Source organism: Falco peregrinus, chromosome 1, assembly GCF_023634155.1.
Source record: "Falco peregrinus isolate bFalPer1 chromosome 1, bFalPer1.pri, whole genome shotgun sequence".
NCBI lineage: Eukaryota > Metazoa > Chordata > Aves > Falconiformes > Falconidae > Falco > Falco peregrinus.
This window is the reverse complement of record NC_073721.1, coordinates 23,691,899-23,706,664: the sequence shown is the minus strand read 5'-3', so window position 1 is coordinate 23,706,664 and position 14,766 is coordinate 23,691,899. Positions and strand designations below refer to the sequence as shown.

Genomic DNA, 14,766 nt, shown 5'->3' with positions numbered 1-14,766 from the left:
TTTGAGTGGTGTTGTGTGACCTGGAAAGGTGGAAGTTGGGTTACTATGGCAAAGTATAATAATTGGGTAGAAGGAGGGTGGAATGAAATGTAGTAATGAAGATGGGGCTGTGGCATGTGGGGAACTGAAGCTGAAAACTGAGTGACTGTAGCTCTGGCAGAAGAATGTGATGATAACAAGATATCTTCAAAAGAAATTGGTAAGCAGTGAGCAGCTTTCTATAGATGTGTTAAAATGCAAACTATAATCTGGTTGATAACAATTTCTCCACTTGTTTAATCCACTGTAATTCTGTGCAGAAATTTGCAGGTCCTGTTCCAATTAAAACCAAAGAGCCCTCATCTCGGATTGGAAAGCTACAAGTAATTAACTTTATTGGCATTTTGACTTTCAAAAAAAACCAGTCTTCCTTGCCTCACTGATGGCTTTCTCTGAAACAAAATCTTCTACTTCCTTACTTTACTCTTGCAATTATTTTTTTAGATGGGCTATTTTCTATTACTTTTTCTATATTGCATGTATAATATTATTTCCCCCTCCCATTTCAGAACTGACTCTGAGCAGCACTTTTTACTCTGTGTGGGGGCAGAGGGTGGGCTCCTCTTTGACCTGCTATTCTCAGCACTATTTTAAGTACGTTCGGAGACTCTTAGGGGTTTGGGCTTTTGGTTATGTCCCTCTCTGACATGAAATGACTAATAACTGTCTATATCACAATATCACTTTTAATCACAGAATGATCAGGGTTGGAAGGGACCTCTGGACATCATGTAGTCCAACACCCCTGCTAACACAGGTTCACCTACAGCAGGTTGCACAGAATCCCATCCAGGCGGGTTTTGAATGTCCCCAGAGAAGGAGGCTCCACAGCCTCTCTGGGCAGCCTGTGACAGGGCTCTGTCACCCTCAAAGTGAAGACGTTCTTCCCCATATTCAGAAGGAGCTTCCCGTGTTGCAGTTTGTGCCCGCTGCCCCTTGTCCTGTCGCTGGGCACCACTGAAAAGAGCCTGGCCCCGTCCTCTTGGCACCTGCCCTCAAGATATTTGTAGACATTGACAGGTCCCCTCTCAGTCTTCTCCAGGCTGAGCAGGCCCAGCTCTCCCAGCCTTTCGTCACAAGGGAGATGCCCCGGTCCCCTCACTGCCTTTGCAGCCCTGCGCTGGGCCCTCCCCAGCAGTTCCCTGTCCCTCTTGGACTGGGGAGCCCAGCGCTGGACACAGCACTCCAGCTGCAGCCTCCCCAGCGCAGAGCAGAGGGGCAGGATCACCTCCCTCGACCTGCTGGCCATGCTCCTCCTAATGCACCCCAGGGTCCTTCTGGCTGCCTTGGCCACCAGGGCACACTGCTGGCTCGTGGGCAACTTGCTGTCCACCAGCACTCCCACATCCTTCTCTGCAGAGCTGCCTCCCAGCAGGCCAGCCCCAGCCCGTACCGGTGCATGGGGTTGTTCCTCCCCAGGTGCAGACCCTACACTTGCCTTTGCTGGACTTCATCAGGTTCCTCTCTGCCCGGCTCTCCAGCCTGTCCCGGTCTCACTGAATGGCAGCGCAGCCTCCTGGTGTATCAGCCACTCCTCCCAGCTCTGTGTCACCTGCAAACGCTCTGAGGGTAGCTCTGTCCCTTCATCCTGGTCACTGATGAGTAAGTTGAACAGGACTGGGCCCAGTACTGACCCCTGGGGAACACCGCTAGCTACGGGCCTCCAGCTACGCTCTGTGCTGCTGGTCACAACCCTCTGAGCTGTGACAATCAGCCAGTTCTTAGTCCACCTCACTTGTCTCCTCATCTAACCCACACTTCCTCAGTTTACGTGTGAGGACGTTATGGGAGACAGTGTCAAAAGCCTTGCTGAGGTCAAGATAGACAACATCTACTGCTGTCCCCTCATCTACCCAGCCAGTCATTCCATCCTAGAAGGTTATCAGGTTGGTCAGGCCTTTTCTCTTTGGTAAATCCATGTTGACTGGTCCTGATGACCTTCTTCCCCTCCATATGCTTAGAGATGACCTCCAGGATGAGCTGTTCCATCACCTTTCCGGGGATGGAGATGAGGCTGACCAGCCTGTAGTTTCCTGGGTCCTCCTTCTTGCCCTTTCTGAAGGCTGGAGTGACACTGGCTTTCCTCCAGTCCTCAGGTACCTCTCCTGTTCTCCACGCCCTTTCAAAGATGATGGAGAGTGGCTTGGCAATAACACCTGCCGGCTCCCTCAGCACTCAGGGGTGCATCCCATCGGGCCCCATGGATTTGTGGGTGTCAGGTTTGCTCAAGTGATCTCAAAATGATCCTCCTTGACCAAAGGAAAGTCTGTCTTTCTCCAGGCTTCTTCTCTTGCCTCCAGGGTCTGGGAAACCAGAGGGCCAGCCTCAGCAGCGAGGACTGAAGCAAAGGCAGCATTCAGTAACTCCACCTCCTCTGTGTCCTTTGTCCCCAGGGCACCCACCTCATTCAGCAGCAGGCCCACGTTTTCCCAAGTCATCATTTTCCTGCTGATGTATTTGAAGAAACCCTTCTTGTTGTCCTTGACCTCCCTCACCAGATTTAATTCCAAATGGACATTCCTAAAAAGTACATGGTCACCCATGACAGCATTCCAGTGATGTGGGCTACCCCACCATGTCCCCATAACTGCAATGAGATCATGGCCCTGCCACCGCACACTGCTCTCTCATTCTTCCTGTGTATTCCCCGTGCTGCGTGCGTGGGTGTACAGGCACTTCAGAGCACACAGGTTTCCCAGGAGGGCTGCAAGAGGATCCACCATGGCCACGCACACCCTTGAGGTGGCTGGCCTTCTGTACCCATCTTGGGAGGCAGCAAGGGAACATGCATCGCTGCTCTGGTTGGCCTGGCTTATTCCCCAGTTGGATGTGATGGTGTGAGCATTGCCACCTTGGACCCCAACCCACACCAAGTCCTTCAGTTTAAAGCCCATCCCACCAAGCTGTCCAGTCTGCTGCCAAAGATTCCCTTGCTGCTTCTAGACAGATGGGTCCCATCCCACCCTAACAGGGTCTAGTCAAAGAATGTCGCATTGTTGCAGAAGCCAAATCCCTCATGACAGCACCAGCTGTGAAGCCATAAGTTGGTGTGCAGTATAAATCTATTTCTGGCTGCACCCTTTCCTCTTACTGGTAAAATGTAAGACAAAATGACTTGGGCACCAAAATGTTTCACCTGTGGCCCCAGGGTTTTATAATCTTCCTTGATTCTGCCCAGGTTCTGGCTTGCAGTGTCATTTGTGCCCATGTGAAAGAGTACGGGAGGATAGCAGGCCGTGCTCTTGACAAGTTGTAGTACCCTCTTTGGACCTTGGCTCCTGGAAGGCAGCATACCTCTTGTGACTCCCTGTCAGGCCAGCAGATGGGTATCTTGGTGCCCCCTAACAGAGAGTCACCCACTACAAGCAGAAGTTTCTATTTACAGGAGTCAGTGTGTACTGCTGGAACAGTGTCTCCACACAGACCTTGCTCGTGGGTGTCTATAGCTGCTAAAGCTTCCTGTCTGTTCCTGGTTGTAATGCGGGAGAGTGGAAACTAAAGCAGAGTCCTACTTTTGTGGGAACGATGTCAGAATGTGGGAATTAATGTCAGAACCATTGTTGTCCTCAGAAAGGATACTGAGCTACATAAGCGTCTAGTTCAACATAACGTAGCCATGCTGTTCCTGAAGCTCTTATACAGAATAAGTGTTGAGCCCTCCACAGGCTTAGTGAGACAGAGGATGTGGGTGATGCAGAAGTGCATAGGTGTAAGAAAGGCCAGGCACTTGTAGAAGTAGAACTTGAATGCCCACATATGCTAGTGCTTGCTCATTCTCTGGGGCCATGCTTGCACTTAAAGAGTTATTAATGTGATCTCTTCTTGTGTGTATGCTTTTGTTTTCTATTGTTTTATAGGCTAATTTAGCTATTAACCCTGCAGCCTTACTACCTGGTGCAATGCCCAAGGTCTCTAATGTGAAGTCCCCCTTACCAGTTCTGGATACTCCTTTACACGAGCCCAAGGATGTACAGAACAGCGAAGCCTTCTCTGCTTCAGGAAACAACGAAGAACTAGGTGTTAGCTTTGATCAGCCTATGCAAGCGGATACTTTGCACAGTGCCAATAAGGTAACCTTGGTATTTAGGAAAATGGAAAGGGGGATTAAAACCACAGTCTGTCCTCATGCTGGAATTTGTGTTTTGGTATGCATGTTCTGCTAAGCGTGGCCTATCTGAATCTAAATGGAGGTATGAAAATCTCATCTCCTCTCTCTTCAGTGGACCACTGAAGAGAAAGTCAAGCCTCCTACATTCTTAGCTCTATAAGGGCCTTATGCATATGCTTAATTCTGTGCCTTTTTAAGGTACACACGTACGTTCCCCAAATACAGTGTTTTTCTCTATAGGTTAGAGGTACTTTATAGCATAACATCTTGTCCTGATGTCCCAGGAGATGCCAACCTGAAAACCATAAAAAAGGCATCTCTCTAAACTAAGTACAAAGTATGTTATGGACAGTTGCTGTGGCAAGATATCAAGAACGCATTAGTGCTGTAGCTTGACCTTTACCTCCTCAGTGGATAAAAGTGTCATGTTATCCTGAACTTTCAATATCAATTCTTTTTCAAATAAAAACTGTTTTTAATGAAAAATCCCACAGAAAACAACAAAAAAAGTGTTACAGCTTTTGATATGGTAGATCTCTGCCTCCTGAGTCACTTATTTTTGTTTATACCTTTTACTTTATGGACTGAAAAAGGCATATTCTAATTAAAGATTTAGGGGTTCTTAAAAAAAAAAAAAAAAAAAAAAGCAAGCTTGAACCATGTAGTTAAGATTTGGTCTGGTTGCTTTTGATTTTATAAATCTCGGGTTTCCTGACAGCAGCTGTTTGAATAAGATAACTCAGTATCCTAACTTTGATTCTTTCCTTCCTTAATGCTGCTGGGACTGTTAATTACTCGATGAGTAGCAGAGATGACTTGGGAAGGTGCAGCAGCTGTCACCACAATAGCTGACATGACCCCTTAGTGTCAAATGGCTTTAAAGCTTGTACATCAAACTAATGCGTTACCATGTAGGCATAGTTGTTTCTAATACCAGCATGTCCTGCACAACAAACACCTCTATCGTGATACTTTTAAATAGATAAGCTTGCAGAAGAGTAGATCTCACATAGCTGCATATGGTAAACCTCAAATGTTGACTTTAGCATAGTGATGATGCATGTTTGTTTACAGAATTAATCTGAGAGGTATCTCAGTAGCTATACAGTAATTTTTTTTGTGGCTCTGGTTACATGCTTTACTTCTGGTATGTGATTCTTCAGCCTTTCAAGTTTGAGTTTAAGCTGTGAATGTATGCAGCCAAATGCATTTTTTTCCAAAGGGTTGAACAAAGCAACCTATCCACCATTCTGGCTATCCTTTCAAACAACAGTGCATGGAGCAGGGGTCAAATTTTTTCAAGTGCATCTCCCATCATCATTTTTGTGGTTTTCAGCCATGCTCTGATTAAAACAGCCCCACACTCTGAAGGCAGATGTGTTTCTGCAATGATTCTGACAAAAGCACGTGGCTCCTTTAAGCTGTGTTACAGCATATCCATCCAGATTGTCTTTCTACTCCAACACTGCAATTAACAAAAGGGAAGAGGAGGTTGTACTGGTCTGTTTCCCTACCTATGTGAATACTCCTGTCCATATGTGATATGGTAGAGGCTATAATGGAAGCTTGCAGGGGGGCTTCTTTCAAAGCAGCGGAAGAATGAACTGCAGAAGGCTATACATAAAATGAAATTAAATGGAAAACATAATTAGTCATGGCTTGGACAGACTAACTGCGCAGAAGCCCCTGGATTAGCAAGCTGTCTGACTAAGGTATTACCTAAAGCCGAGGGGCTAGAGTGGCTTGCTGACCTTTATTGTGAGACTCTACATGCAAGTACTGTTGCTTTTGTACCACAATTCCACCTGCTGCGGAATGAACAGGGGGCAGCAAATCAAAAGCACTGGGTTATTTTTCTGAACTTTGCTGCAAACTACTCCGAGCTTAAATGTCCCACTTGTCTGTCTTTCCTCTTTCTGAAAAATGGGGAGAATGGATGATGCTAAGCAGCTGATGATGAATGGTTCCTGTTATTTCTCCTTATGACATAAATCAGTGTTGTCTCAGCATTCCTTGCTGAAGATTCCCAACTGAGCATTTGTTTAAACGTACATGTAGCTGTTTAAGTAACTTAAACCAGAGCTGTGAGCAGAACTTGCACATAATTGAGTTTTAGTGTGATGTGTGTTAGTGAAATGGGTGATGCGTGTTAATTGCAGTGTTGTGAAAGCAAAGTGCTAGGAGGAAACAACAGGAATCCTAACCTGTCTTCTGTGCAGTGTGGATGGTTCTTTTTCCTTCTGTATAACCCTACTCTGCTTTTACTCCTTTCTTGCAGACCAGGATCAAGGTTACAGGAAAACGAAGACCTCCTAGCAGAATGGCCCGCCGTCTAGCTGCCCAAGAGTCTGAAGAGGGTGAGGAGATAGACAGTTCTAAAGAATCACAGTTCTCTCTACCAAAACAGATGTCAGCAGTAGTGAACATAAAGGAGCCTCTTAGTACTGAAGCAGACTCCAAGGAAAATGGCTTTCTCTCTGGCGTGTCACTACCAGCTCATGGCAGTGTTTTGTATGCTGGGACAAACAAACTCCTTCCTCCAGAATCCATGGACCAAGGGGATGATCTGTTTGAATCAGAAGACTTTTTTGCAAGCAGCTCAGCATCCAAACCAGCTGCACAATCAAAGTTAAAGGAGGGAATGCCAGACAGCGTAGCTAACAAACTCATCAAGGGCAGGGAAAAAAAGTCTGATCTGTCTGTTCTGGGCGATCAGGACAGCAATGATCTCTTCCAGCCTGTACAGCAAAAATCTTCAACAAAAAGCAGCCCTATACCTTTTCTGGAGGAAGAGGAAGACTCTCTCTTCACCTGTCAGAAAACTGGAAAAAAGGATTTGAAATCTGTTGTCCGGCAAGCTGTTGACCCTAGTGCCCAAGATATCTTTGAGGTAATGGTTGAGCCTGCCAACTTGGCCTTCTTGATCCCCTGGGCCTTATGCAGACCCCTTTACTTAAACACAGACTTATTGGAGGCTGCTGAATAAGATGGGGTGTGCAGGATAGGTAGGGAAGTAAACTGCCAATCATGCTCTATTACTGGGCAATAGAAACACCATCTTTGGTTGTTCACCCCCTTAATAGCAAGAGTGGATGAAAAGGTGGAGCCTTAACACGGAGCAGGCATGTCACTTACTGTGCTGTGACAACATACCTATGATTATCAGAGTAATAAAGTATTTGGATATTAGCAGTCTGTTCAGCGGACAGCAGCTCAAATAACTCTCTTAAAAATATTTTTTTTTAAAAAAAGGAATAAAGTTGTCAGTCTGGGCAGCTGATGGAAGCATCTGTGTGCTGTGCTTGACCTGTGCATAATCCCACATTATGGCACTTCTGCCAGGTCCTCCATGAGAAGGGACTCAAACTTCTCAGGTTTGAGAAGTGCAAGGCTGTCAGTTGAATTTAACATCTCAGTTGTTGCGTACGAATCGTGACTATTCTCTTGAAGTGTGTTGTGTATTGATGATCTCTCTGTGCTTTGCTCCAAGGATGATATATTTGCTACTGAGGCAATTAAACCAATGAACAAAGCAAAAGAGAAAATGCCAGAGACTAACCTGTTTGATGATAACATTGATATTTTTGCGGATCTCACCGTAAAACCGAAAGAAAAGAAGACCAAGAAAAAGGTGGAACAAAAATCTATATTTGATGATGATATGGGTGAGTGTCTAATGACTTGCTGCTAATCTCATAATACTGTCCTGAGTTGCATTCATTGAAGATGTTTTAGAACCCTTTGCTTTCTTTTAACTTTTCAACTGCTCTGAAATCCCTGGTCATCTTTGGATTTTAACCTTGGATGTGAACTTCTTAGATTTGTAGAACTAGCACAGCATTTACATGGTTTAGTAGAGTGTATTAAATTCTGAGAGAAGAAATAGTTTAATTCCTATAGGGATTTTCTCACCTGTGGGAATGAGAAAAATTTTTGTCTGGAGTAAGAGATTAATCTCATGTTGTTATGGCTCTGAGATACATTCTGCATTTCAGTCTACACAGCTTTTTGTATTGTACCTTTAGGTGAATCATTGATATGAAGAAGTTAGCATCTCTTCCTGCCCCACCTTCACTGTCATGTTGACGGCCTTGGAGCCTGTAAGATTTTGTTTACATCCAAGTATACCCAGAACAATTTACAAATATTACACCTGAGAACAAAAGTTTATCTTGTATAATTTGTTGAAAAAGCAGCATATAGCAACTTGAAATGATGCAAAGCATGCTCTTTTCCTGATCTTCATCAGTGGAGGTATTGAAAGTCGTTTGATCTCCACCTGTGTCTGTCTGTTCTCAGGCTCTTCATGTTTATAGCTCTTCTTTGGGATTGCAAGTATTTATTTTCCTCTAAGACAAAAATTCCCTTCTCTAGCTTTGATTCTTGTCAGTCTTCATTCTTTCCAACCTATTCAAATTGAATCTGACTTATCACTGTTTTGCTTGGACTGCTGTTAAGCATTCCAGCCTGATGGAATGACCTGGTTGAAGTCTGTAAATGTGTTAGAAACCTTACCGGAGAATGAACATCTCAAGATTTCAAAACTTTCTCAACTGATATAAAAAAATAAGACTTAAATGTTTGCAGGCAAAGTATTTGAAATAATGTATTGGATGATTAAAATATCTTATTTTAATAATTTACATTTTTTCATGTAGCCTGTAGCAAACAAAAGAATTTCCCAAAGAGCTACCCCTTCCAAATATTTCAGCACAAAACCCCAGACCTCATGTTGAATAAAACAGTTGTAGAGTGCCACTTGAAAATATCGTTGAAAATTAGCCACAACAGAACCTGTCATTTGCACTTCCACTTTTAACATCTACTCTGGTGCTAGAGCTTGTTGTTTTATGTCACACATCTGATTGTGATACCTACAGCACCCTGTATCTGATAGACTTCATCTACCTCTGGAGTGTTGATTGTTCTGTGGTGCAATCATAGGTGTGCAGCTTCTTAGTGCCTAAAGCAACGGAGCTCGAGAACACCAACAGGAGTGTAGGGAGGATGCCTGAAGGTGGAGGATGCCCTGCTGGCAGTAGAGCAGTAGAACTGGCATTTGCCTATGCTTCAGGTTAAGGGTCGCCTTAAGTGATCATAATAGGACTTTATCAGGGCTGTATACTGTTGTCTTAGGACATCCTTTCTGCTGTAAATAAAACAGTAAGTGGGTGCAGTCTTGGGGGAGTGGAGGCTGCAGGCTGCTTTCCCTTGTCCTACCACAGCTTCTAGACACTACTGTATTTGTGTTAGGCATGTGGTGGCAGCATTATTAAAAAACCTTTAGCTAGGTCTTTATCCTAGCCTCCTCAGCGACCGTACAGCTGATGACACAAACATCTTGGTCACCTCTGCCTGTCTGCAAAATGGTGACCGAGCTTTGACAAATACTGTTCTCCATGGCCAAAACTTTCCTATTCTTTAAGCCTTGTTATAAACTGGGAGTGATACCTCTACTGCTTATGGCACTGTACTGCTCTGCTGAAGATAATCCATATGGTAGCTTCTTGCTTTGGAGTGATGCCAGTAGGGGATTACTCTGTTTTACTGCCTTTCTAAACTGCTGTTGTGATGAAATGTTGTACTGGATTATTCCTATGTAATCCCTATGATCAGCACAGTAGCAGACACGTGCTGGAGTGGAAGAAGTAGTGAGAAGAGAAAGGCAAGCATGTTGTGATAAGCCACTTCGTGCTTAGCCTCTGCTCAAGGTTAGGATATATGGTGAAGGGTGAAATACTAGTTTTTATAGTCAGGACTAGTAAATGGCTATTAACCTCTGTATAATACCTGTGTTTTCTTAATAGGGATTCAAGACTAGTTATGTGCTACTTATACAGGCCTTGTGAATCACTAATGAGCCATATATTTCAGCCTTGCAAATGTATTCTTTTATTCCTTCATAGTCCAACTGCATAATCTGAGTATCCTGAAGTTAAAACCTCGATGTTCTTCCTGTGAAGAGTCTTCTCTTCCTATGAAGAGATACACTGTGTGTGTGCCCAGGAAGCGTCAGGGCAACACTTGAGCACGTGTATGGTAGCAGCTCTTTCTCTTTCTGTGAGCACAGTCCTAAACTAGTTACACTTCACACTAGTTAAAGCAAGAAGTGCAGGTCTGTGAGCTCTGCTGCTGGTACAGGGTATCCAGGTTGGAGGGTTTAATTTCTACCTGTTGTTATCCTTCAGGGGAGGGCTCTGTCTTAATAGCAACATGATATTTTTCCACTTCATGGTTCTAGTTATTCATAACAAAAATGCTTGTATTGAGGAAGGTGGTGAGAGATCTTGATTCAGGAGTGTAGACATACTTTTTGAATATTCAGCAGGATGGAGGTTGTAGCTCTCTGCCTCATTGCATCTTAGCTGTGCTCTGTTCTCAAGTGATTTATGCTGTGTTCTTCACTGAGCTGTAGATTAAAGACTGATGACTAGTGGATGTTGCATAGCAAGTGCCATCTTTTCCTCTTCGGATTTATTCTTTTTGCAACAGCCCCACAGCCCTTGGATCTTTCAGGTTCCTCAGGTACTAACAATCTAGATAAGAACGTTATCCGGGTGTTATGAAGGATGTTATCTGGCACTTGCACAATGGAATTTCATAGAATCATAGAGTCATTTAGGAAAACACCTTTGAGATCATCAAGTCTAACCTGTTAACCCAGCATTGCCAAGTCCAGCAGTAAACCATGTCCCTAAGCACTGCATCTACGCATTTTTTAAAAACCTCCAAGGATGGTGATTCCACTACATCCCTGGGCAGCCTGTTCCAATGCTTGATCACCCTTTCAGCAAAGAAATTTTTCCTGATATATAATGCAAATGTCCCCAGGGGTAACTTGAGGCCATTTCCTCCTGTCTGTCCCTTGTTATCAGACAAGAGACCGACCCCCACCTGCCTACAGCCTCCTTTCAGGCAGCTGTAGAGAGCAACAAGACACCCCCAGTTCCCTCAGCTGCTCCTCATCAGACTTGTGCTCCAGACCCTTCCCCAGCTTTGTTACCCTTCTCTGGACACGCTCCAGGACCTCAACAGCCCTCTTTGCAGTGAGGGGCCCAAACCTGAGCACAGGATTCGAGGTGCGGCCTCACCAGTGCCGGGTACAGGGGGACAGTCACTGCCCTGGTCCTGCTGGCCCCACTGTTTTGGATGCAAGCCAGGATGCTCTTGGCCTCCTTGGCCACCTTGGGCACACTGCTGGCCCATGCCCAGCCGGCCGTCAGCCAGCACCCCCAGGGCCTTCCCCGCCAGGCAGCTTCCCAGCCGCTCTGCCCCAGCCTGTGGGGCTGTGTGGGGTTGCTGTGACCCACGGGCAGGACCCGGCACTGAGCCTGGTTGGACCTCATACAGCTGGCCTCGGCCCATCGGCCCAGCCTGTCCAGACCCCTCTGCAGAGCCTGCCTGCCCTCCAGCACATCAACACTCCTGTCCAGCTTGGTGTCATCTGCAAACTTACTCAGGGGACACTCAATCTCCTCATCCAGATCATTGATAAAGATATTAAACAGAACTGGCCCCAGTACTGAGCCCTGGGGAACACCACTAGTGACTGATCACTAGCTGGATATAACTCCATCTACTATCACTCTTTGGGCTCAGCTGTCCAGCCAGCTTTTTACCCAGCACAGAGCACACCTGTCCAAGCCATGAGCAGCCAGTTTCTCCAGGAGAATGCTGTGGGAGATGGTGTCAAAGGCTTTACTAAGGTCCAGGTAGACAACATCCACAGCCTTTCCCTCATCCCCTAGGCAGGTCATCGTGTTGTAGAAGGAGATCAGGTTCGTCAAGCAGGACCTGCCCTTCACAAACCCATCCTGGCTGGGCCTGATCCCTCAGTTGTCCTGCACGTGCCACGTGATGATGCTCAGAACAATCTGCTCCATCACCTTCCCTAGCACCGAGGTCAGGCTGACAGGCCTGTAGTTCCCCAGATCCTCTTTCCTGCCCTTTCTGTAGATGGGTGTCACATTGGCTAATGTCCAGTCTTGCGGGACCTCCCCAGTCAGCCAGGACTGTTGATAAATGATGGAGAGCGGCTTGGTGAGCTCCTCTGCCAGCTCCCTCAGTGTCCTCGGGCAGATCCCGTCTGGCCCCCTACACTTGTGCCCATTTAAGTGGAGCAGCAGGTCACTGACCGTTTCCTCCTGGACTGTGGGGACTTCATTGTGCTCCTCCTCATCCCCATCTTCCAGCTCAGGAGGCTGAGTTCCCAGAGGGAAGCTGGTCTTACTATTGAGGACTGAGGCACAGAAAGTGTGAAGTACCTCAGCCTTTTCCTCGTCTTTTGTGGCAGTGTTCCCTGCTGCATCCAAAGCAGCCGGCCTGAGCTCTAGCTGGGCTTTCGCCTCTCTGATCTGCGCCCTGCATAACCTCACAACATCCTTAGAGTCCTCCAGAGGGGCCTGCCCCTTCCTCCAAAGGTGGCAGACTCTCCTTTCTCCCTGAGTTCCAGCCAAAGCCCTGTCCAGCCAGGCCAGCCGGCAGTGTCTTTGGGCACATGGGGACAGCCTGCTCCTGCGCCTTTAAGACTTCCCTCTTGAAGAATGCCCAGCCTGCCTGGGCCCCTTGGCCCTTCAGAACTATCTCCCAAGGAACTCTGTCAACCAGGCTGTTAAGCAGGCCAAAGCTGGCCCTCTGGAAGGCCAAGGTAGCGGTTCTGCAGATCCCCCTCCTTACTTCTCTGAGAGCTGAAAACTCTTGTAATCTCGAGATCGCTATGCCCAAGATGTCCTCTGACCACTGCACCACCCACCAGTCCTTCCCCGTCTGTTAACAGCAGGTCCAGTGGGGCATCTCCCCTGCCGGCTCACTGCCCAGCTGTGTCAGGAAGTTACCTTCCACACGCTCCAGGAACCTCCTAGGCTGTTTCCTCTCCTCTGTGTTGTGTTTCCAGCAGACATTTATTGTGGAGGTTTAATTTACTAGTACTTCTCAAATGTCTGTGAGAGCTGAACATGTTATAAAATACAAGGATTATGCTGCTCTACTGAGAAGAAAAAAAATACTTAATTTGACTTACAGCTATCAGCTCCCACGTATGTCCTTACAAATGCATCTAGAATCGCAAGCAGCAGGAAAGCATTTGTTTATCACAGAATGTCCTTGGCAGTCACTGCTGTGTGCTGGAGACTCTTAATGTACAATGTTACTTCTGTTTGGCAGTCACTTCACATTAAAATCTATCTTTTTTTTTTTTTTTTTTCCTTTAGATGACATCTTTTCTAGCAGCCAGGTCAAGATACCCACTCCCAAAAGCAGATCTTCCCAAGCAGGCTCAGAAGCAAAATCTGAAAGCAAGACACTGAGCACATTTGATGACCCACTGAATGCCTTTGGAGGCCAGTAGCAAAGGCGAGCGTGTTACAGAGAGGAAGCCTTCCTTTTGCCCTGTCCAGTACTAATGCTGTGGATTCTCTAATCCGTTACAGCTGAAATGAGATGGCTGTGGATATTTAAAGATTACCCATTTAAAATGGTTAGTATTATCTTGTCTAATTGTGCTAAATGATATATTTTTTAAAAAAGACAGTAACCTCCTGCTATCTTGTTTCCATGGTGCCCAGATGAATATAGCCTGTGCAATACATGCAATGAAGTAATCTGTTATACAAAGTATAGTTTGTTTTATTGAACAGATCTATAGAGAAAATAATTGATAAATAGTAAACAGAGTTTGTTAAACCAGATCTGTCTGTGTTACTTTCCTCTTTAATGCTTGCTAAGTGACACCTGCATCATGACTTGAAAACAACCAAAACCACTATCATGCCTTGTCTGGGTCAGCTCCAGTCTACAGAGCAATATTAGGCTAAGGCTGGGTTCTGTTATCAGGTACAGCTTCTCCTCTTATGTAATCAAGCAGTTAACAAATCTTAGCACAGGGCTTGACACCAAGTAGAGACACAAGGTATTTCATATTGGGAGCTAATGTGGTCTATAAAAATAACAGTAGTTAACACTTCTGTGCCAGAAACAGTGTGCTACAGATGAGCCCTAGCACTCCATGAAAACAACAGAAACCTAACATTGTCTTCTGTTAAAATTGTAAGCCATTAAATGAGGGTTTTCACCTGCCTGGATTTACCAAAGTTTTGCAAATAATGCTTTCCGAGAAGTCTGTCTGTACTGAGCATGCTTGATCACTTCAAGGTTAAGAAGCCTGTGTGCATACCTTGGTGCAGAGACTTGCCTGTGCGGAAAGGCTTGCTGTGTGCCTCCCTTTCTTACCCCTAACACACTGTAGGCTGTTTACAGAAGGTTGTTATTCTGTGGCATCCCTTTAAACTGATGCATTTGGCTTAACCTTCTTGCTTCCTGTATTTTATAGATTGCCCTTCTGGAACTGATGCCATTAACCGTACTTGATACCCAATGGTTGACACTTGCTGTCCTGCATGCATATAAGCAGAGCAAATGCATAAATGCAGAAGGATCAAATATTTCTTATTTTACCAGTAACTGCCTGCAATTCTGACTTTATTATAACAGCAGCACATCTGGTTTTATTGATGGACTACTTTATCTTCAACTCTGAAAACTGTTCTGCTCTCTGTGAATTTAAAGTATGTGCTTAGAGAGCTTCTTTGAGAGCAGTTCCTACTTTCACTGAAGCCCTTGTT

General features: G+C 45.5%; 1 protein-coding gene across 4 annotated transcripts in view; it reads left to right on the top strand.

The window, feature by feature from the left end:
* The window catches only part of WASHC2C (WASH complex subunit 2C), a 42,531-nt gene extending 28,700 nt beyond the window's left edge, over window positions 1-13,831 (top strand). For 3 of the 4 annotated variants that reach the window (XM_055810329.1, XM_055810331.1, XM_055810321.1), the window contains 5 exons: window positions 300-362; window positions 3,897-4,109; window positions 6,426-7,037; window positions 7,638-7,812; window positions 13,357-13,831. In XM_055810329.1, the coding sequence (XP_055666304.1) occupies window positions 300-362; window positions 3,897-4,109; window positions 6,426-7,037; window positions 7,638-7,812; window positions 13,357-13,493 (1,200 nt within the window). In that variant the 3' untranslated portion in view covers window positions 13,494-13,831. The remainder of the gene's footprint in view (window positions 1-299; window positions 363-3,896; window positions 4,110-6,425; window positions 7,038-7,637; window positions 7,813-13,356) is intronic. The other variant, XM_055810339.1, reaches the window with a different exon arrangement.
* Window positions 13,832-14,766: the final 935 nt, after the last annotated feature.